The following is a 14,805-nucleotide window of genomic DNA, read 5'->3' on the forward strand; positions in this document are numbered from 1 at the left end:
GAGGTAATCAAGTTATGGTGATCAAATTGTACTGAATTAGGATGGGCCCTAATCCAGTGCTTGGTGTTCTTACAAGAAGAGGGAGACACAAACAGAGGGAAGACAACTATGTAAGGATGGAGGCAGAGATTAGAGATATGCTGCCACAAACAAAGAATGGCAGGGATTACTGTCAACCACTGGAAGCTGGAAGAGGCAAGGAAGGATTCTTCCGTAGATCCTTCAGAGGGATGGCCCTGCTGACATCTATATTTTGGACTCCTAGCCTCCAGAACAGTGATAGAATAAATTAAAGCAGACATGCCTTTCAGAGGGCTTCTGGCTTTAATCTGATCATTTTAGTGGATGTCTTCCTGCCCCCACCCCTCCAGGTGAAATTAGGCTTTTTTTTTTTTTTTTTTTTTGCTTTTCAAGGTGCACCTGCAGCATATGGAAATTCCTGGGCTAGGGGTCAAATTAGAGCTACATCTGCATGCCTGTGCCACAGCCATAGCAACGTGAGATCCCCCACCCACTGAGAGAGGCCAAGGATTGAATCTGCATCCTCATGGATACTAGTCAGATTTGTTTCCGCTGCACCACAGTGGGAACTCCAGGTTTTTTTTTCATTACCTTTTAATATTAGAGAAGTGTCAATGACAGTTCAGGGGAGCGTCACCCAACTTTTTCCGACAATCGTTTTTATGCTTCCCATTTCTGACCTGCTGTATTTCTTAGAATTCCTGTCGGTAGACAACTCAAGTCTTAGTTTTCTTTGGAGCTTTCAGGATCTCACACATAGCTCACATGGCATATATCACACAGTTCATGGCTGTGAGCAGAGAAGGAGCAGCTTCCTGGTAGCACTGGCTATGAGTGCCCTGGTCACTTGTTGATTAACTCAACCCACCACAGTGGCTCTCCCCCATGCCAAAGGTAATGGGAGGATAAGAGCATTATCTGACCCAGCCCATATTCCTGAACAGCACCTTGTCTGCCCATGGTCTCTTCTCCTGGCATCCCAGAAGAGGTTTCCTCTCTCTGTATCCCATTGCTGGCTACAGAATCTTGCCTATTTTCCAGTATAGAATTTTTTTTTTTTTTTTGTCTTTTTGCCATTTCTTGGGCTGCTCCCTCGGCATATGGAGGTTCCTAGACTAGGGGTCTAATCGGAGCTGTAGCTGCCAGCCTACGCCAGAGCCACAGCAACGTGGGATCCGAGCCTCATCTGTGACCTACACCACAGCTCACGGCAATGCCGGGTCGTTAACCCACTGAGCAAGGGCAGGGATCGAACATGCAACCCCATGGTTCCTAGTTGGATTCGTTAACCACTGAGCCACGACAGGAACTCCCCCAGTATAGACTTTTTGCTTTGAATCCTTATCTTATTTTCAGCATCTCTCTCTGAACTGTGAGCTTTGGGAACCTCAGGAACCATATCTGTTTTGTTTGCTTCTGTATCACAGGACTGAATAAAGACTTGGCCCTTATTAGCCCCTAAAAATGAAGAAATAAATAGTGACCTTGAAGTTTTGGAATCCTAGGTTTCCTTGCTTACTGCTTAAGCCAAGGATCAGATTAAAAACTTTGACGCCTAAGCAATAGAAAGATTATGACGTCCCTCATAATTTCAGCCCTCAGTATATATCTCAAAAACAATATTAAGCATTCAATATAAGGAAATCTAGCAAAGTGTAAAAAAACCCAGCAAAATCCTGATTTTTACCATGGTGACTACTTGGATAAATATGAAATAAAACCTTTTTTTTCCTCCACACCCTGTGGCATGGTGAAGTTATTGGACCAGGGATCAAATCTGTACCACAGCATCGACAATGCCAGATCCTTAACCGCTAGGCCACCAGAGAACTCCAAAACATTTGTTGTTATTGTCTCTACTTTACCAGTCTCCCTGAGCGCATGCTTTTGGATAATCTGCCTAGATCAGCCCCTCCTTCACCTTGGATTTCACCTTCATTTCCTCCTAACTCCACCTGCTTAAGCTGCTAGCCAGCCCCTTTCACCCCCCCAGTGGTGTCCAGACCGTTCCTGAGAGCCCAGCCTGGGCTAGTGCCCCAGGCTCTCTGAGGGCTTGCTAGGAAAGCCAAGTAGAGCATGTATGCTGCTGAAGAGTTCTTCACAGTGAGAACTTCCATGCTGAATTGTGGTTGATAGTCAGCATAGCATGTTGTGCAAGTGATTACATTTAGGCTATTTTTAGTCACTGTAGTCTGCTTCCATGATCCTGGATAGGGCTTCACCTGCCACATATGGAGCCTCCCAGGCTAGGGGTTGAATTGGAACTGTAGCTGCCAGCTTACACCATAGACACAGCAATGCCAGATCTGAGCTGCATCGGTGACCTATACCACAGCTCACGGCAATGCCAGATCCTTAACCAACTGAGCAAGGCCAGGGTCGAACCCAAAACCTCATGATTACAAGTCGGATTCATTTCCTCTGGGCCACAACAGAAACTCCTAGGTGGGCCTTATTGAAACCATTCAGAGAAGGAAGGTGTGATTCTGGAAGCAGAGCCCAGACCTCCAATAGGCTATTCCAAGGCTATGACTATAATCAAATCCTGTTGTTGCTCCATTCCAAAGAGTTTAAAATAGTGTTGGAAACCTGTAAGGAAAAAAAGCACCACCATAACTTCTTGGCTTAGGAAGTGATGTGTGCTGGCCAGAGCAGAAGGGGTAGCCCAAGGCTCCCAAGTTCTATTCTGGACTTGCTGATCTGAGGTGTGATAGTCAGCAATCTGAGATGATATCCTGTAGCTCTGATGGTGTCTCCTCTTCAGCGCAGAGTCTGTGCTTGTAGGAAAAGAGGCCAACCTACTGGTCCCCTCTGCTCTTGGAGTATCTTATCATTAGAGGTCCTTTCTTTCTTTTCTTTCTTTCTTTTTTTTTGTGTTTTGTCTTTCTAGGGCTGCACCCGCGGCATATGGAGGTTCCCAGGCTAGGGGTCAAATCAGAGCTGTAGCCTCAGGCCTATGCCACAGCCACAGCCACAGCAACGTGGGATCCGAGCCACATCTGTGACCTACACCACAGCTCATGGCAATGCCGGATCCTTAACCCACTGAGTGAGGCCAGGATCGAACCCACCACCTCATGGTTCCTAGTTGGATTTGTTAACCACTGAGCCACGATGGGAACTCCAGATGTCTTTCCTTTCATTTGAATTTTCATGCCTTTTTTTTTTTTTAAATAGAGAAACAGCTCCCACAGAGTTAATAACACGATCCCAGCAATATCATCCACTTTTTACTTGAGTTCATTTTATCAGAATTGCTTTCCTTTTATCAGTGTGATTATATCAGCTCTTCTAAAGGATGAGTACTTTGATAAGCTTAGGAAAAGGAAAGGATAGTTTGTGTGGGGCACACACCTTGGATAGCCAGAGAGTAACATAAGGGCACCAGGGACATGCTGAGCTAGATTGGGAAGAAAAAACTTACATCTCTGGAGAACCAGGCATATATACAGATATTTTTGTGTATTTTCTTATTTAATTATCATAATACAAATCAATAAAGTATCATCTCCATTTTTGTGCTGGGGCAAGCTGAAAGTCAAAGAAGCTATGTAACTTGTCCAAGGTCAGACAGCTAATAAAAGGCTGAGTTAGGATTTATTTCTCCTCAGGTCTGTCCAGTTCCACAATTCATGCTGTTTCCGTAGAGCTCTTCTGTCTCTGACAAGATTTTGGAAAGGAGGGTCAGGAAAGAAGAAAAAATGGGGAACTGCCATCTTTCTCTACCTTACAGTTTTGTTTGTTGAGATGTGTTTAGCCACAGCATCCTTTTTGTAGAATTCTAGGTTTTATGTATAGAGACACTGCAACAACATATGTAGGGAAGATACCAGTTGACTATAGAGGAGGTTTAATAAAAGCCTTTGTTCTTTGCTTCTAGGTATTCATAGCAGTGTAACCCACAATGTGAGAACACCATTGGTAACTCTGATGTACTGTTTAAGATGCCTAATCCTATTATCCAAATAAAATCTGTTGATGTTCTCCAGGGGAGTAAGCTGTGATGGGGACAGAGGTAAGAGTGCAGTGTGGCCTTACTGCATGTACTGGGAGCTATTGGCACCTGTTATGTGACTGTTACAGTGAGTTATTACTGAGTAAACAAGAGGTATCTCTCTTTTGCCTTTCCATGGAAGACCAGATGGTGGTGTTGACCCATATCCAAGAGAGCCTGGCCTCTGGGCTGAGAGAGGAGACTGCTTAAGGATGTTAGGTGATGAAATAAGAAGAGACAGGCCTGGTCTATCAAGTGGTATAATTTCAGGGGGCACAAAGAATATATCCTGCCCTCAAAGATTTGCATTAACCATTTGCTGTTGCTTGGAATTCCACAACTGAAAATTTTTTCCCTTGATTTAAGTCTTTTGAGACCCTATGAAAATTGAAGACTCCAGGAAAGAGTTTGATTGTGAAGCATTTTGCTCATGTGAGTAGAAGTATAAATGAATTTATGAGATTGATTTCTGAGAACTAGACTAAGGCAGGGACAGAGAGGAGAAAGCATTGTGCCTCTAGTCATAGGGATAGGAAGGAGACACCATTGAATTTGAGATAAAGGGCCTGAAAAGAAAAGTTGAGCCCCTAAAGAAACACTTTGTTTTCTTCACAGTTTTGCCTGAGGAAAGATAAGGAGCTGAGAGTGGTGGGGATGGAGGCTCTTGAACTCAAGAGAGGGTGCTGAGGAGTTCCCATTGTGGTATAGTAGAACGAATTCAACTAGGAACCATGAAATTGTGGGTTCGATCCCTGGCCTCACTCAGTGGGTTAAGGATCCGGTGTTGCCGTGAGCTTTGGTGTAGGTCACAGACGAGGCTCGGATCTGGTGTTGCTGTGGCTCTGGTGTAGGCCAGCAGCTGTAGCTCTGATTCAACTCCTAGTCTGGGAACCTCTATATGCCTTGGGTATGGCCCTAAAAATAGCAAAAAGGGGAGGGGACGCTGAGGAGAGAGATTTCCTACTAGTGTGATGGATATGCAGTCATGGTGTTGTCTGGAGAATAGCTGACAGGCAGAATGTAATAAGGAGTGTAGGACCTTGGAGTGTGGTTTGCTGTGATATTCTCAGACAAGACCGTCACAGATCTTAGGAAGCAGGAGGCAGCTTCCCAGAAATGATGTAGAATAGTGGCGCAAAAAAGGCCACTGATGACAACATGGGCAGGGTACTTCCTCAGGGGCCACTGGTCATGGGCAACTTCTGGTCTTGATTTCCCAATGAGCTATGCTGAGGAGGGCTTTACCGGAAAGTAAAACCACGTCCAATGCAGTGACAAAGCCCTTGGGGTATCTATACAAAGGTGTAGTTCCCTCTTGTTCGCTAACTTTATGGAGCCACAATAACTAAGCCAGAGGTGCCAGCAGGCAGCTGGCCTGTGAGATCAGATCTGACCTGTGAGTCAGATCTTCAACTTTTTTGGATTGAGTTCATTCCTGGTTGACTGTTCATCTTTCATTTACCAGTGCCCTCAAACTGCTTTTGTGATCTGAATTCTCACATCTTTTCCTCCCCCAGGGAGTCTTTAATAGAGACAACTCAAATCTCAGTGCCTTTCCCAGCTCCTCAAAGTTGTGTTAATGGGTACCCATAACCCTTAGGCTTCACCTTCTGTTCTGTCCACATTTCTACCCTAAGTCCAAAGCATTTTCTTTTGGATCAGGCTTTTAGATTCATTCAGGCCTCTGATGTTCTTACTTATTCTAGCATATTTCCCTAGAGGATTACCTGAGCACTTGGTCTCCACCCTTCACCTTCAAAAGTTTGACAGAGTCTGGACCTCCTTCCTTACTGGAATCAGCACAGTTCTTTGGAGGTTTCTGTTTTTTTTTTGTTTTGTGACTGTACCCGCAGCATGTGAAAGTTCCAGAGCCAGGGATTGAACCTGTGTCATAGTGACTTAAGCCATAGTAGTGACAGTGCTGGAACTTTACCTCTTGAGTTACAAAGGAATTCTGGGAAATTTCTGGATGTACTGTACCCCCTCCTCTCTCCAGCTAAATCAGCCTCATACACAAAATGTAGTGATGTAGCTGGATCTGTTAATCACCAGGACTTTGGAGCCTGTGCCCCCGGGAGGGAGGGACTCCTCCTGGGCACCGCCCTGGGTAAAAACTCTGTCCATTAGTCTCTGCATCTCCTCCATCTCACCTTTATTTTGGCTTTTCCCTGAGGGGCTCAAGCTCTGTCCAATTGTCCTGTCTGAACCCCCTAACTCTGTACAGAACTATAACCCTGAGGTCAGCCCCTTATAAGGGGCTGTGACCTTTGCTTTCCGGCCCCTTTCAGGCCAGGTACCTTCTCCGATACTAGAGCCTTTTCTTACAGCCAGGCTTCAGTAGGTAGAGTCTTGCGCATGTGCTGACCTTCCAGTGTTGACCACCCTGAACTCTGCCTACTACTCTTTGCGCTAATTGGATGTTTTGCTTGTCTGTCTAGCTATGCTTCTGGAACAAGGCTCTTAGGCTTAGTCAAGCCCTTATCCTGAATTTCATGTTAGCTCTCCAACTGCCTTTGCCTCAAAAAGAGCTTTTAATATACATTTATAAAGCTCTAAAAGGGAGATAGAGAATGTAACATTTTCTAGACTTACTTAACTGGAGAATCATTTTTTTTTTTTGGCTGAAGAAGTATTTATTAAAATCTCACAATATGGTGTTTGGTGGAACACAGTTTTGAGAAGCACACAAGGCTTTATCTCAAAGGAATGGTCATCAAATGGAGAAGTTTCAGGTGAAGATAATGTGACAGTGAAAAAAATTCTTAGGGGGTAGGAAATCTCTCCTGCTGCCCTTTATTCAACAGATGCCCACTGAGCACTTGGCTATTTACATCTCTCTGCTGGAGTCAGACCATGTGTTTACTTACTGGGTGTCTGCATAAGGCCAGCCCTGATCTGGAGTGGAGCTCAAGGTAGGGAAGGAGGTAGGGATTCTCCATTCTTACTCCCATGTTTAGATCCTCTTCCCTTTTCCTCCACTTGAAACAGGAAATGATGAATAGGGTGATGCCATCATGGCCACAGACATCATCAGCTTCTGGATCCATGGAAGAAGGACTTCTCTGAGGCTTCTTTATCCAGGTTTGACCTCTTCCAGGATTTCTCAAGCAATTTTGAGCACCCCATCTCCCATTCTGGGACTATTCATCTCAGCATTAGTCTCAAATCTCACTGCTAGTTCAGGATTTCGATTTACCATATGAGCATCAATGCCAAGTGGCACGGAGCTCATTCTTATGGAATGGGTATGACATAAATTTTCTACTTTTCAATGAAATACCTCTTCTTACAGCTCATAGGCTGTCCAAACTATAATAATTTTTTTAAACCCTTCAGTAGTGATAATCCCATGTTCTGGGTAGGGCAGTCTTGCAGGTAGAACATTTAAATATGGCAGGGTAGGTGACCAGGGAGGAAGCCAATCACTTCCTCTGTATGTTATTCCCAGCCGAGGTAAGAAAAGACCACTTGAAGTAGATAGAAGTCACTCAGACTCCTGATTAAGACCTTTCAAGGAATTCCCATTGTGGCCTAGTGGGTTACGAACCCAACTAGTATCCATGAGGATGCAGGTTCAATACCTGGCCTACTTGGTGGATTCAGGATCTGGCGTTGCTGTGAGCTGTGGTGTATGCCTCAGATGAGGCTTGGAGCCAGCGTTGCTGTGGCTGTGACATAGGCCAGCAGCTGCAGCTCTGATTTGCCCCCTAGCCTGGGAACTTCCGAAAAAAAAAAAGGAGTTCCTGTCGTGGCTTAGTGGTTAACAAATCTGACTAGCATCCATGAGGACTCAGGTTCGATCCCTGGCCTCCCTCACGGCATTGCCGTGACCTGTGGTATAGGTCACAGGCGCAGCTGGGATCTGATTCAACCCCTAGCCTAGGAACCTCCATATGCCGTGGATGCGACCCTAAAAATACGAAAACAAAAAACTTTTGAGACCCTGGTGTATATGTTTTTACTGTTATGACTGAGATCATTGGTTGGCTGATCTTAATTCAGTTGGCTGAGCAAATCATAAAACAAACTAGATAGAAAGGCACATCTTCTGACCTTTCCCTTAGATACGATGTTCTTTGAACATTAGCAGATGGCATTTCTCCACTCACAAAGGACCCCCCCAGGGGCCTTGGCCTATGGCACTTGTCCATTTCTGCCAGTTTCTCTGAAAGACCATGTGAAGATCAGGGAGTGAGTTCACTTGCAGGAAGGTGGAAAGAGGGCTTGAAGTAAGCATTTAGAGTTCTTAAATAGAGCCAGTCAACTATTTGGTTTCAGTCTATAGGTATTTATAATTATTAGTTGGTCTGTAACTGCAGACTTTAATAAAGTTTGGGGTAATGGAGAGTAATTTACTTTGCAGCAAAATAAGCAACTAGAATTCTAACACTGACTATCCCTGTCCTTTAAAGTACTTTGCACACCTTTCCATTAGGGGTTTATCACTATTAGTATCACCCTTTTGTATACTGCTTTGGTCTCTTATAATCTTATCTTTCTTTCCTCTTCAAACCTTCCTTACTCTGTTGCTGCTAAGCACTCCAGATACTTCTTACACTATTATGCAAAGCAATTGAACTCTCTTTTCCTTCCCAAATTCACCTCTGTATATCCAGAGTCCACTGATGGGCTCTGCTGAATAAAAACCTCATTTACTTCTTAGCCACATGAAGGATTCGTAGAACTTTGTATGTGTTTTTATACATTATCTTCTCTCTTTTGGAAGCATTTCTTGTTTTAAATAGCATTTACTTCTTCTTACCCCTGAAATGGTTTTGCTTTGAAGGATCTGTGGAAGGAAGGTAAGAGGATGTTCCAGACAAGGGTAACAATGTAAATATAGGCAGCAATCTATATTTAATATATATTTAACCTATATAAATATATATATAAGTAAATATATATGTGTGACTTATATACTATATATTTAACCTATATAAAATCTGTTGTGGGCAATGAAAAAACTCATCTAATTGGAAAGAAGAATTCTTAATGGGGAGCAGAGCTCAGAATAGATTAGAAAGTCCAGAAACCAACCTAGGTTTCTGTGGAGAAGAATAGTGTTTAGGACAGAAGTCTATCCATTTAAAAGAAAATCTGTCACCTTTTAGCGAAATAAATTCTAGATAGATTAAAGCTTTTTACGTAAAAGCTAAAGTGATGTGTACTAGAAAATAGGTTGTTTTTTTTTTTTTTGTGATGCCTTAGGCAGAAACCATAAAGAAGAAAGTTTGGTGGATTAGCTTTTAAAAATCACAACAAACACCATATATGAAATAAAAAGTAGATGTCAACTGGTTAAAAAAACTTTTCAATGTATCTCTAATGTGCACAAAGCTCTTACAAATCAATGGGAATAAAGCAAGCACAAAAAGAAAATTGGAAAAGTCACAGAAGAATAAATACTAATGACCAATAAAACATATGGAAAAAGGCTGTTTTATTTATGTATTTATTTATTTTTGTCTTTTTTTTTTTTTTTTTCCTAGGGCCTCTCCTGTGGCATATGGAGGGCTAGGGGTGTTACGGCAGCTTCCCAGCAGCCCTGAGGCTGCAGTGTATCAGCTCTAGTGACAGCCCTGTGGCTGTAGTGTACCAGCTCCAGCAGCTCTGTGGCTGCAGTGTCTCAGCTCTTTTACCCAGCGAGAAACCAAGCGAGCACTCGGAGGGTTGGAGAACTCACGTTTATTATGCCAGCGGGCTCAGAGGAGATCGCTCTCCAGAATCTGAGCCCCAAAGAAGGGTTTCACAAGGCTTTTATGGGCTACCTCTTCCGGGTCCATGCTGGTAGGACTGGAGTGAGGTCAGGCAAGGGAGTAGATGTGGAAGCAAGTTTACAGAAGCAGATGTGGAGGGGAGGGGGGGTTGGGGCAGTTGGCTGGACTTTGCTTAGTCATCATGGCCAGGGTCTCTCCTTTCTACCTTTTTATAGGGACATCTTCTACTACAGGGGTTGAATTGGAGCTGTAGGCACCGGCCTATGCCACAGCCACAGCAACTCGGAATCTGAGCCATGTCTGTGACCTACACACACGCAATGCCAGATCCTTAACCCAGTGAGCGAGGCCAGGGATCGAACATGCATCCTCATGAATGCTAGGCAGATTCGTTTCTGCTGAGCCATGACGGGAACTTCAAGACTGTTTCATTTGTAATCCAGAAAACAGAAACAAATGAGATATCATTTTTTCAACTATTAGATTGACAAATATTAAAAAGAAAATGTTTATTGCTGGTGAGAGCTGAAGGAAACAGGACTTATACTCTGTTGCTGGGAATAAATGTTAATACATTCTGTCTTAAATTCATTTTGATAATATGTATCGAATTTAAAGTGCAGATGTTCTTCAGCCAGCAATTCAGGTTCTAGATATTTATCCCAAGGACGCATGAACAGAGATATATATGTATGAGGATATTTATTACTACAGAGTTTATAAAGCAGTCAAAATAGCCATTGATAGGGGATTGGGCAAATAAATTATGGTATGTCCATACAGTGATATAGGTAGTAAATCTATAATTATTGACACAGAAGGATAGCTACAATATATACATGAAAAAATGTATAGCATATGAATCTATTTCAGTTGGGATAAATATACCCATAGCTGTGTATATATATTTAAAAAACTTTGCAACACACTTTATAGAAATTACCTTTTCGGATTCAGAAAAACAAAAAATGCTAAAAAGAAATAGATTCTGACTTTAGGGTGATGGGTGGGCTGAAGCCAGACAGTTTTTTTAAAAAAAAAAAGTCGGAGTTCCCGTCGTGGCGCAGTGGTTAACGAATCCGACTAGGAACCATGAGGTTGCAGGTTCGGTCCCTGCCCTTGCTCAGTGGGTTAATGATCCGGCGTTGCCGTGAGCTGTGGTGTAGGTTGCAGACGCGGCTCGGATCCCGAGTTGCTGTGGCTCTGGCGTAGGCCGGTGGCTACAGCTCCGATTCGACCCCTATCCTGGGAACCTCCATATGCCGCGGGAGCGGCCCAAAGAAATAGCAAAAAGAAAAAAAAAATAAAAATAAAATTAAAAAAGTCTTTTTTTAACCTTGTTGAACTAGGTAATCAGTCATGGTGATAAAAGCAGTGATCAGGGAAAATTTTATGGTATGAATGTGTGAAATGAATGAAGTGAAAAATGAGGTTAGGAAAACCAGTTAAGAAGTTATAGTGGCAGTCCAGGCCCGAAATATGAAATAATAAGGCATCAACTAGGGTGGGCAGTGTGATTATTAGGAAAAGAAACAATATGAAGGGCATTTCAAGAAGAAACTACTGATTTGATAGTCTGTCAGACGGAAAGAGGATAAAGAAGAGAATAACAAGTCACTGTAATGCCAAGATGTTTGTCTACTCTTGAGAAGTTGGAAAATTACTTGTTAGGATAGATATGGCAGTAACTGGAAAGCAGAACCATTTTCTGGAAGGGGAGATAAATTCGTTCCTTAGAGTTGAATTTGAAGGACTGAAGGTACATCTAAAAGGCAGTGTTGTTTTTTTGTTTTGTTTTGTTTTGTTTTTGTCTTTTTGCCATTTCTTGGGCCGCTCCCTTGGCCTATGGAGGTTCGCAGGCTAGGGGTCTAATCGGAGCTGTGGCTGCTGGCCTATGCCACAGCCACAGCAACTCGGGATCCTAGCCGTGTCTGTGACCTACACCACAGCTCATGGCCACCAGATCCTTAACCCACTGAGCGAGGCCAGGGATCGAACCCGCAACCTCATGGTTCCTAGTCGGATTCATTAACCACTGAGCCACGACGGGAACTCCAAAAAGGCAGTGTTCTTTTGTCTGCAGATTCCCATTTAGAGAAAAAATTACTTGTAAAAATAGAGGCAATAGGTGGGTGTGGAAACTCTCTAGATTTGACAAGAAGTGGTCACATCTTGGTTTTTCCTCTCCTGTTGGCATTCCTAGCAGACTCTGGAGAGGAGTATATGGCATTGGTCTCAATTGGAACCTGAGAGTAGAGCTTGCAGAGAGGTAGGATTGGGCAGTAAGCATCACAATAGAACAACACCCACATTATTCTTATTATTTTGGCTGCCCCATTGCATATGGAGTTCCCTAGCTAGGGATCAAATCTGAGCCAGAGTTGCAACCTACACCACACCTGCAGTAATGTCAGATCCTTAATCCACTGCGCTGGGCCCAGAATCCAGCCCATGTCCCTGCTGCTGCAGAGACACTGTTGATCTGTTTCACCACAGTGAGAATATCTACATTATTTTTAAATCACTGCCATTTACAGAGGCCGTTATATACAGCAACTTATCTAACACAACTATGCCTTGTTATTTTATCAATTAGAGTAGAATTAGGACTCAGATTCAGGCATTCAGGCCTCAAATTCGTTTCTGTACTCTCCATCTCTTAGAGGTGAATTTTCCAAGGAGAGAAAGACTAGAGCATGGAGTTCCCATCGTGGCGCGGTGGAAACCAATCCGGCTAGGAACCATGAGGTGGTGGGTTTGATCCCTGGCCTTCCTCAATGGGTTAAAGATCCAGTGTTGCCATGAGTTGTGGTGTAGGTTGCAGATATGGCTTGGATCTGGCGTTGCTGTGGCTGTGGTGTAGGCCAGTGGCTACAGCTCTGATCACACCCCTAGCCTGGGAAACTTCATATGTCACAGGTGCGGCCCTAAAAAAGGGACAAAAGATTAAAAAAAAAACAAACAAAAACCAAAAAAAAAAAAACAGAGCAAAAGCTCTAGCCTGATAGCTACTCGTACCTACATTTAAGAGGTTGGAGGAGGAAGAGAGCTAGGGAAGACACCAAGTCACTCATAGTTACTGCCTTGTTTCCTATACCTTGTAGGCCCTGACATTCTTGTAACTAGAGAATGTTGGATGTTTCGTTGAATTCAAGGGGGGAAAAAGTCCTGATCTTTTAGTTTATCAATAGCTTGAGGTATTGTAAGTAAAGTTAGCTAGTTTGGTTACAACAGAGTTCCCATGGTAGCTTTGTGGTTTATTGAATTCTGGCTTTGTTCTTTTGAGAGCAGTATAGTAAAAGCATATTGGCTTAGACCCATGAGGGAAGGGCTTGTCCGAATTAATTACATGAAAAAGGATTTTTTGTAAAGTCATTAGGTTTGTTTGTTTTGGAATGATATGGTAACTCACTTGTGTATGCACTAGCTGTTAGAGAAGAAGATCTACCTTAATGAGTAGAAAATCAAAAGTACCTTAGGTCACTTCACTTTTCTAGCTGACAGTCATACTTATGGGATTAAAGTATTTAGCCAACCCATCTTGATAGCATAGACACAAAAAGCAGTCAGAGTTCTGAATCAACAGAGTCCACTTTAAAGACCTTCTTGGGCAATTGCTAGATTAGCGAATTTTGTAAGGCATCCTTGTAGTGCAGCACTTGGAGCATAGCGGGCAGTCATCATTCTTGAAAACAGTGGGTGAGTAAATGATTGAGTGAGCAAGTGAAGGACTGAAGAAATCTCTCTCCCTGAGTCCTTTTAAGCTGTGTGGATCAGTCTTCCCACAGCCTCACACTACAGCTTAGCTGGATGAGGCCCAGATTTTGTGGTGGAGAGGGAGGAAATGGGGGCACTATAGGAAGTTTCTGCTCCATGAGCTGGTGACTCCACAGACAAGGGACATTTCCAAAACTAGTATGCAGGTGTCCCAGTCACACGATCTCTCCTTTTGAAAAGATCAGGCTGCTGAGAAAGTCTCTGGAACAAGTGAGGAGGCCCAAGGAGGTAGGAGATTTCCTGTTAGCAACCTGGATCTTATTCAAAGAAGGCAGCTACTTTCTAAGTCCTCTGAAGGAGGCTTTCCACCACCCTTCCACCTCACTGCTTGGATTCTAAATCAGAAGGCTTTCAGGCTTATCCCTGGCTTTTACTTCCCCAGCCTGGCCCTGCCCTCTGGCCATGTGCCGTTGGTGATTTTTAGCCCTGTTGGAAATTACACCTTCTACAAGGGTAAAGCAAACCGGGAGTTTCTGGTTCTGGCTTCAGAGGAACTGGGGCCAGTCATCTGGCCCTGCCCTGTGTTTCCTGGCTTGCTTTCCCTGGCTACCTTTTTACCCTCACATAGTCGTCCAAGCCCATATTTCTGTCTGGGTGAGGATTAAAAACTGACTTCTTCAGAGGGGCTGTGGGGGCAGGAAGTTCTTTGAAAGAAACTTTTGACACCAATCTTTTTTTTTTTTTTTTTTTTTCCTTTTCTTTTTAGGGCAGCATATGGAAGTTCCCAGCCCAGAGGCTGAGTTGGAGCTGCAGCTGCTGGTCTACACCACAGCCACAGCAATGCCAGATCCAAGCTGTAACCTACACCGTAGCTCACCGCAACACCAGATCTCCAACCCACAACAGGGCCAGTTGCACCTTCATTCTCATAGATACTAGTTGGGTTCATTGCGAAAGTATCCTCCATGTTTTGGAGTTCATACCTACTGAGTCCTCCATGTTTTGCTCTAGGAGAATTATTGGTTTCCCTTCCCTTCCCTTCCCTCAAATCCCTTGCCTCATATTCATCAGATTGGCTAATTCCTGCCTCACTGACTTTTACCTTAGTCTTTTCAGACTGAACACCAAATAAGATATGGTGATATTTTAGCATTTGAGACATTTCAAGACACGTTTAAATAAATGGAAACCTAAATTATAGGATGTGAATGACTGAATGCAACTTTGTTAAATTCTTTGTGTGAAAAAAGACGAAGGAGTTCTGTTGTGGCTCACGAACCTGGCTAGTATCAATGAGGATGCGGGTTTGATCCCTGGCCTCACTCAGTGGGTTAAAGATCTGGCATTGCTGCAAGC

General features: G+C 43.5%; 1 protein-coding gene across 50 annotated transcripts in view; it reads left to right on the forward strand.

Annotated features, from left to right (window-relative positions):
- ASPRV1 (aspartic peptidase retroviral like 1) overlaps positions 1-14,805 on the forward strand; it is a 157,167-nt gene that overhangs the window by 33,665 nt on the left and 108,697 nt on the right. For 24 of the 50 annotated variants that reach the window (XR_002342611.2, XR_014841784.1, XR_014841751.1 and 21 more), the window contains exon 5: positions 3,902-4,036. The exons of 18 other annotated variants lie outside the window; for them this stretch is intronic. Coding sequence is in view for 5 of the 32 variants with exons in the window: in XM_085019041.1 (XP_084875167.1) it covers positions 4,025-4,036 (12 nt within the window). In the remaining 27 variants the exon portion in view is untranslated. Of the gene's footprint in view, positions 1-3,901; positions 4,037-4,157; positions 8,697-14,805 lie in introns of those variants that run through there. 8 more of the 50 variants (XR_014841782.1, XR_014841778.1, XR_002342615.2 and 5 more) reach the window with 4 other exon arrangements.

The sequence above is a fragment of the Sus scrofa genome, chromosome 3 (genome assembly GCF_054392235.1).
Source record: "Sus scrofa isolate SSC_HxYL_T2T_F1_AM1 chromosome 3, Sscrofa_HxYL_maternal_Yorkshire_Landrace_v2.0, whole genome shotgun sequence".
Lineage (NCBI taxonomy): Eukaryota > Metazoa > Chordata > Mammalia > Artiodactyla > Suidae > Sus > Sus scrofa.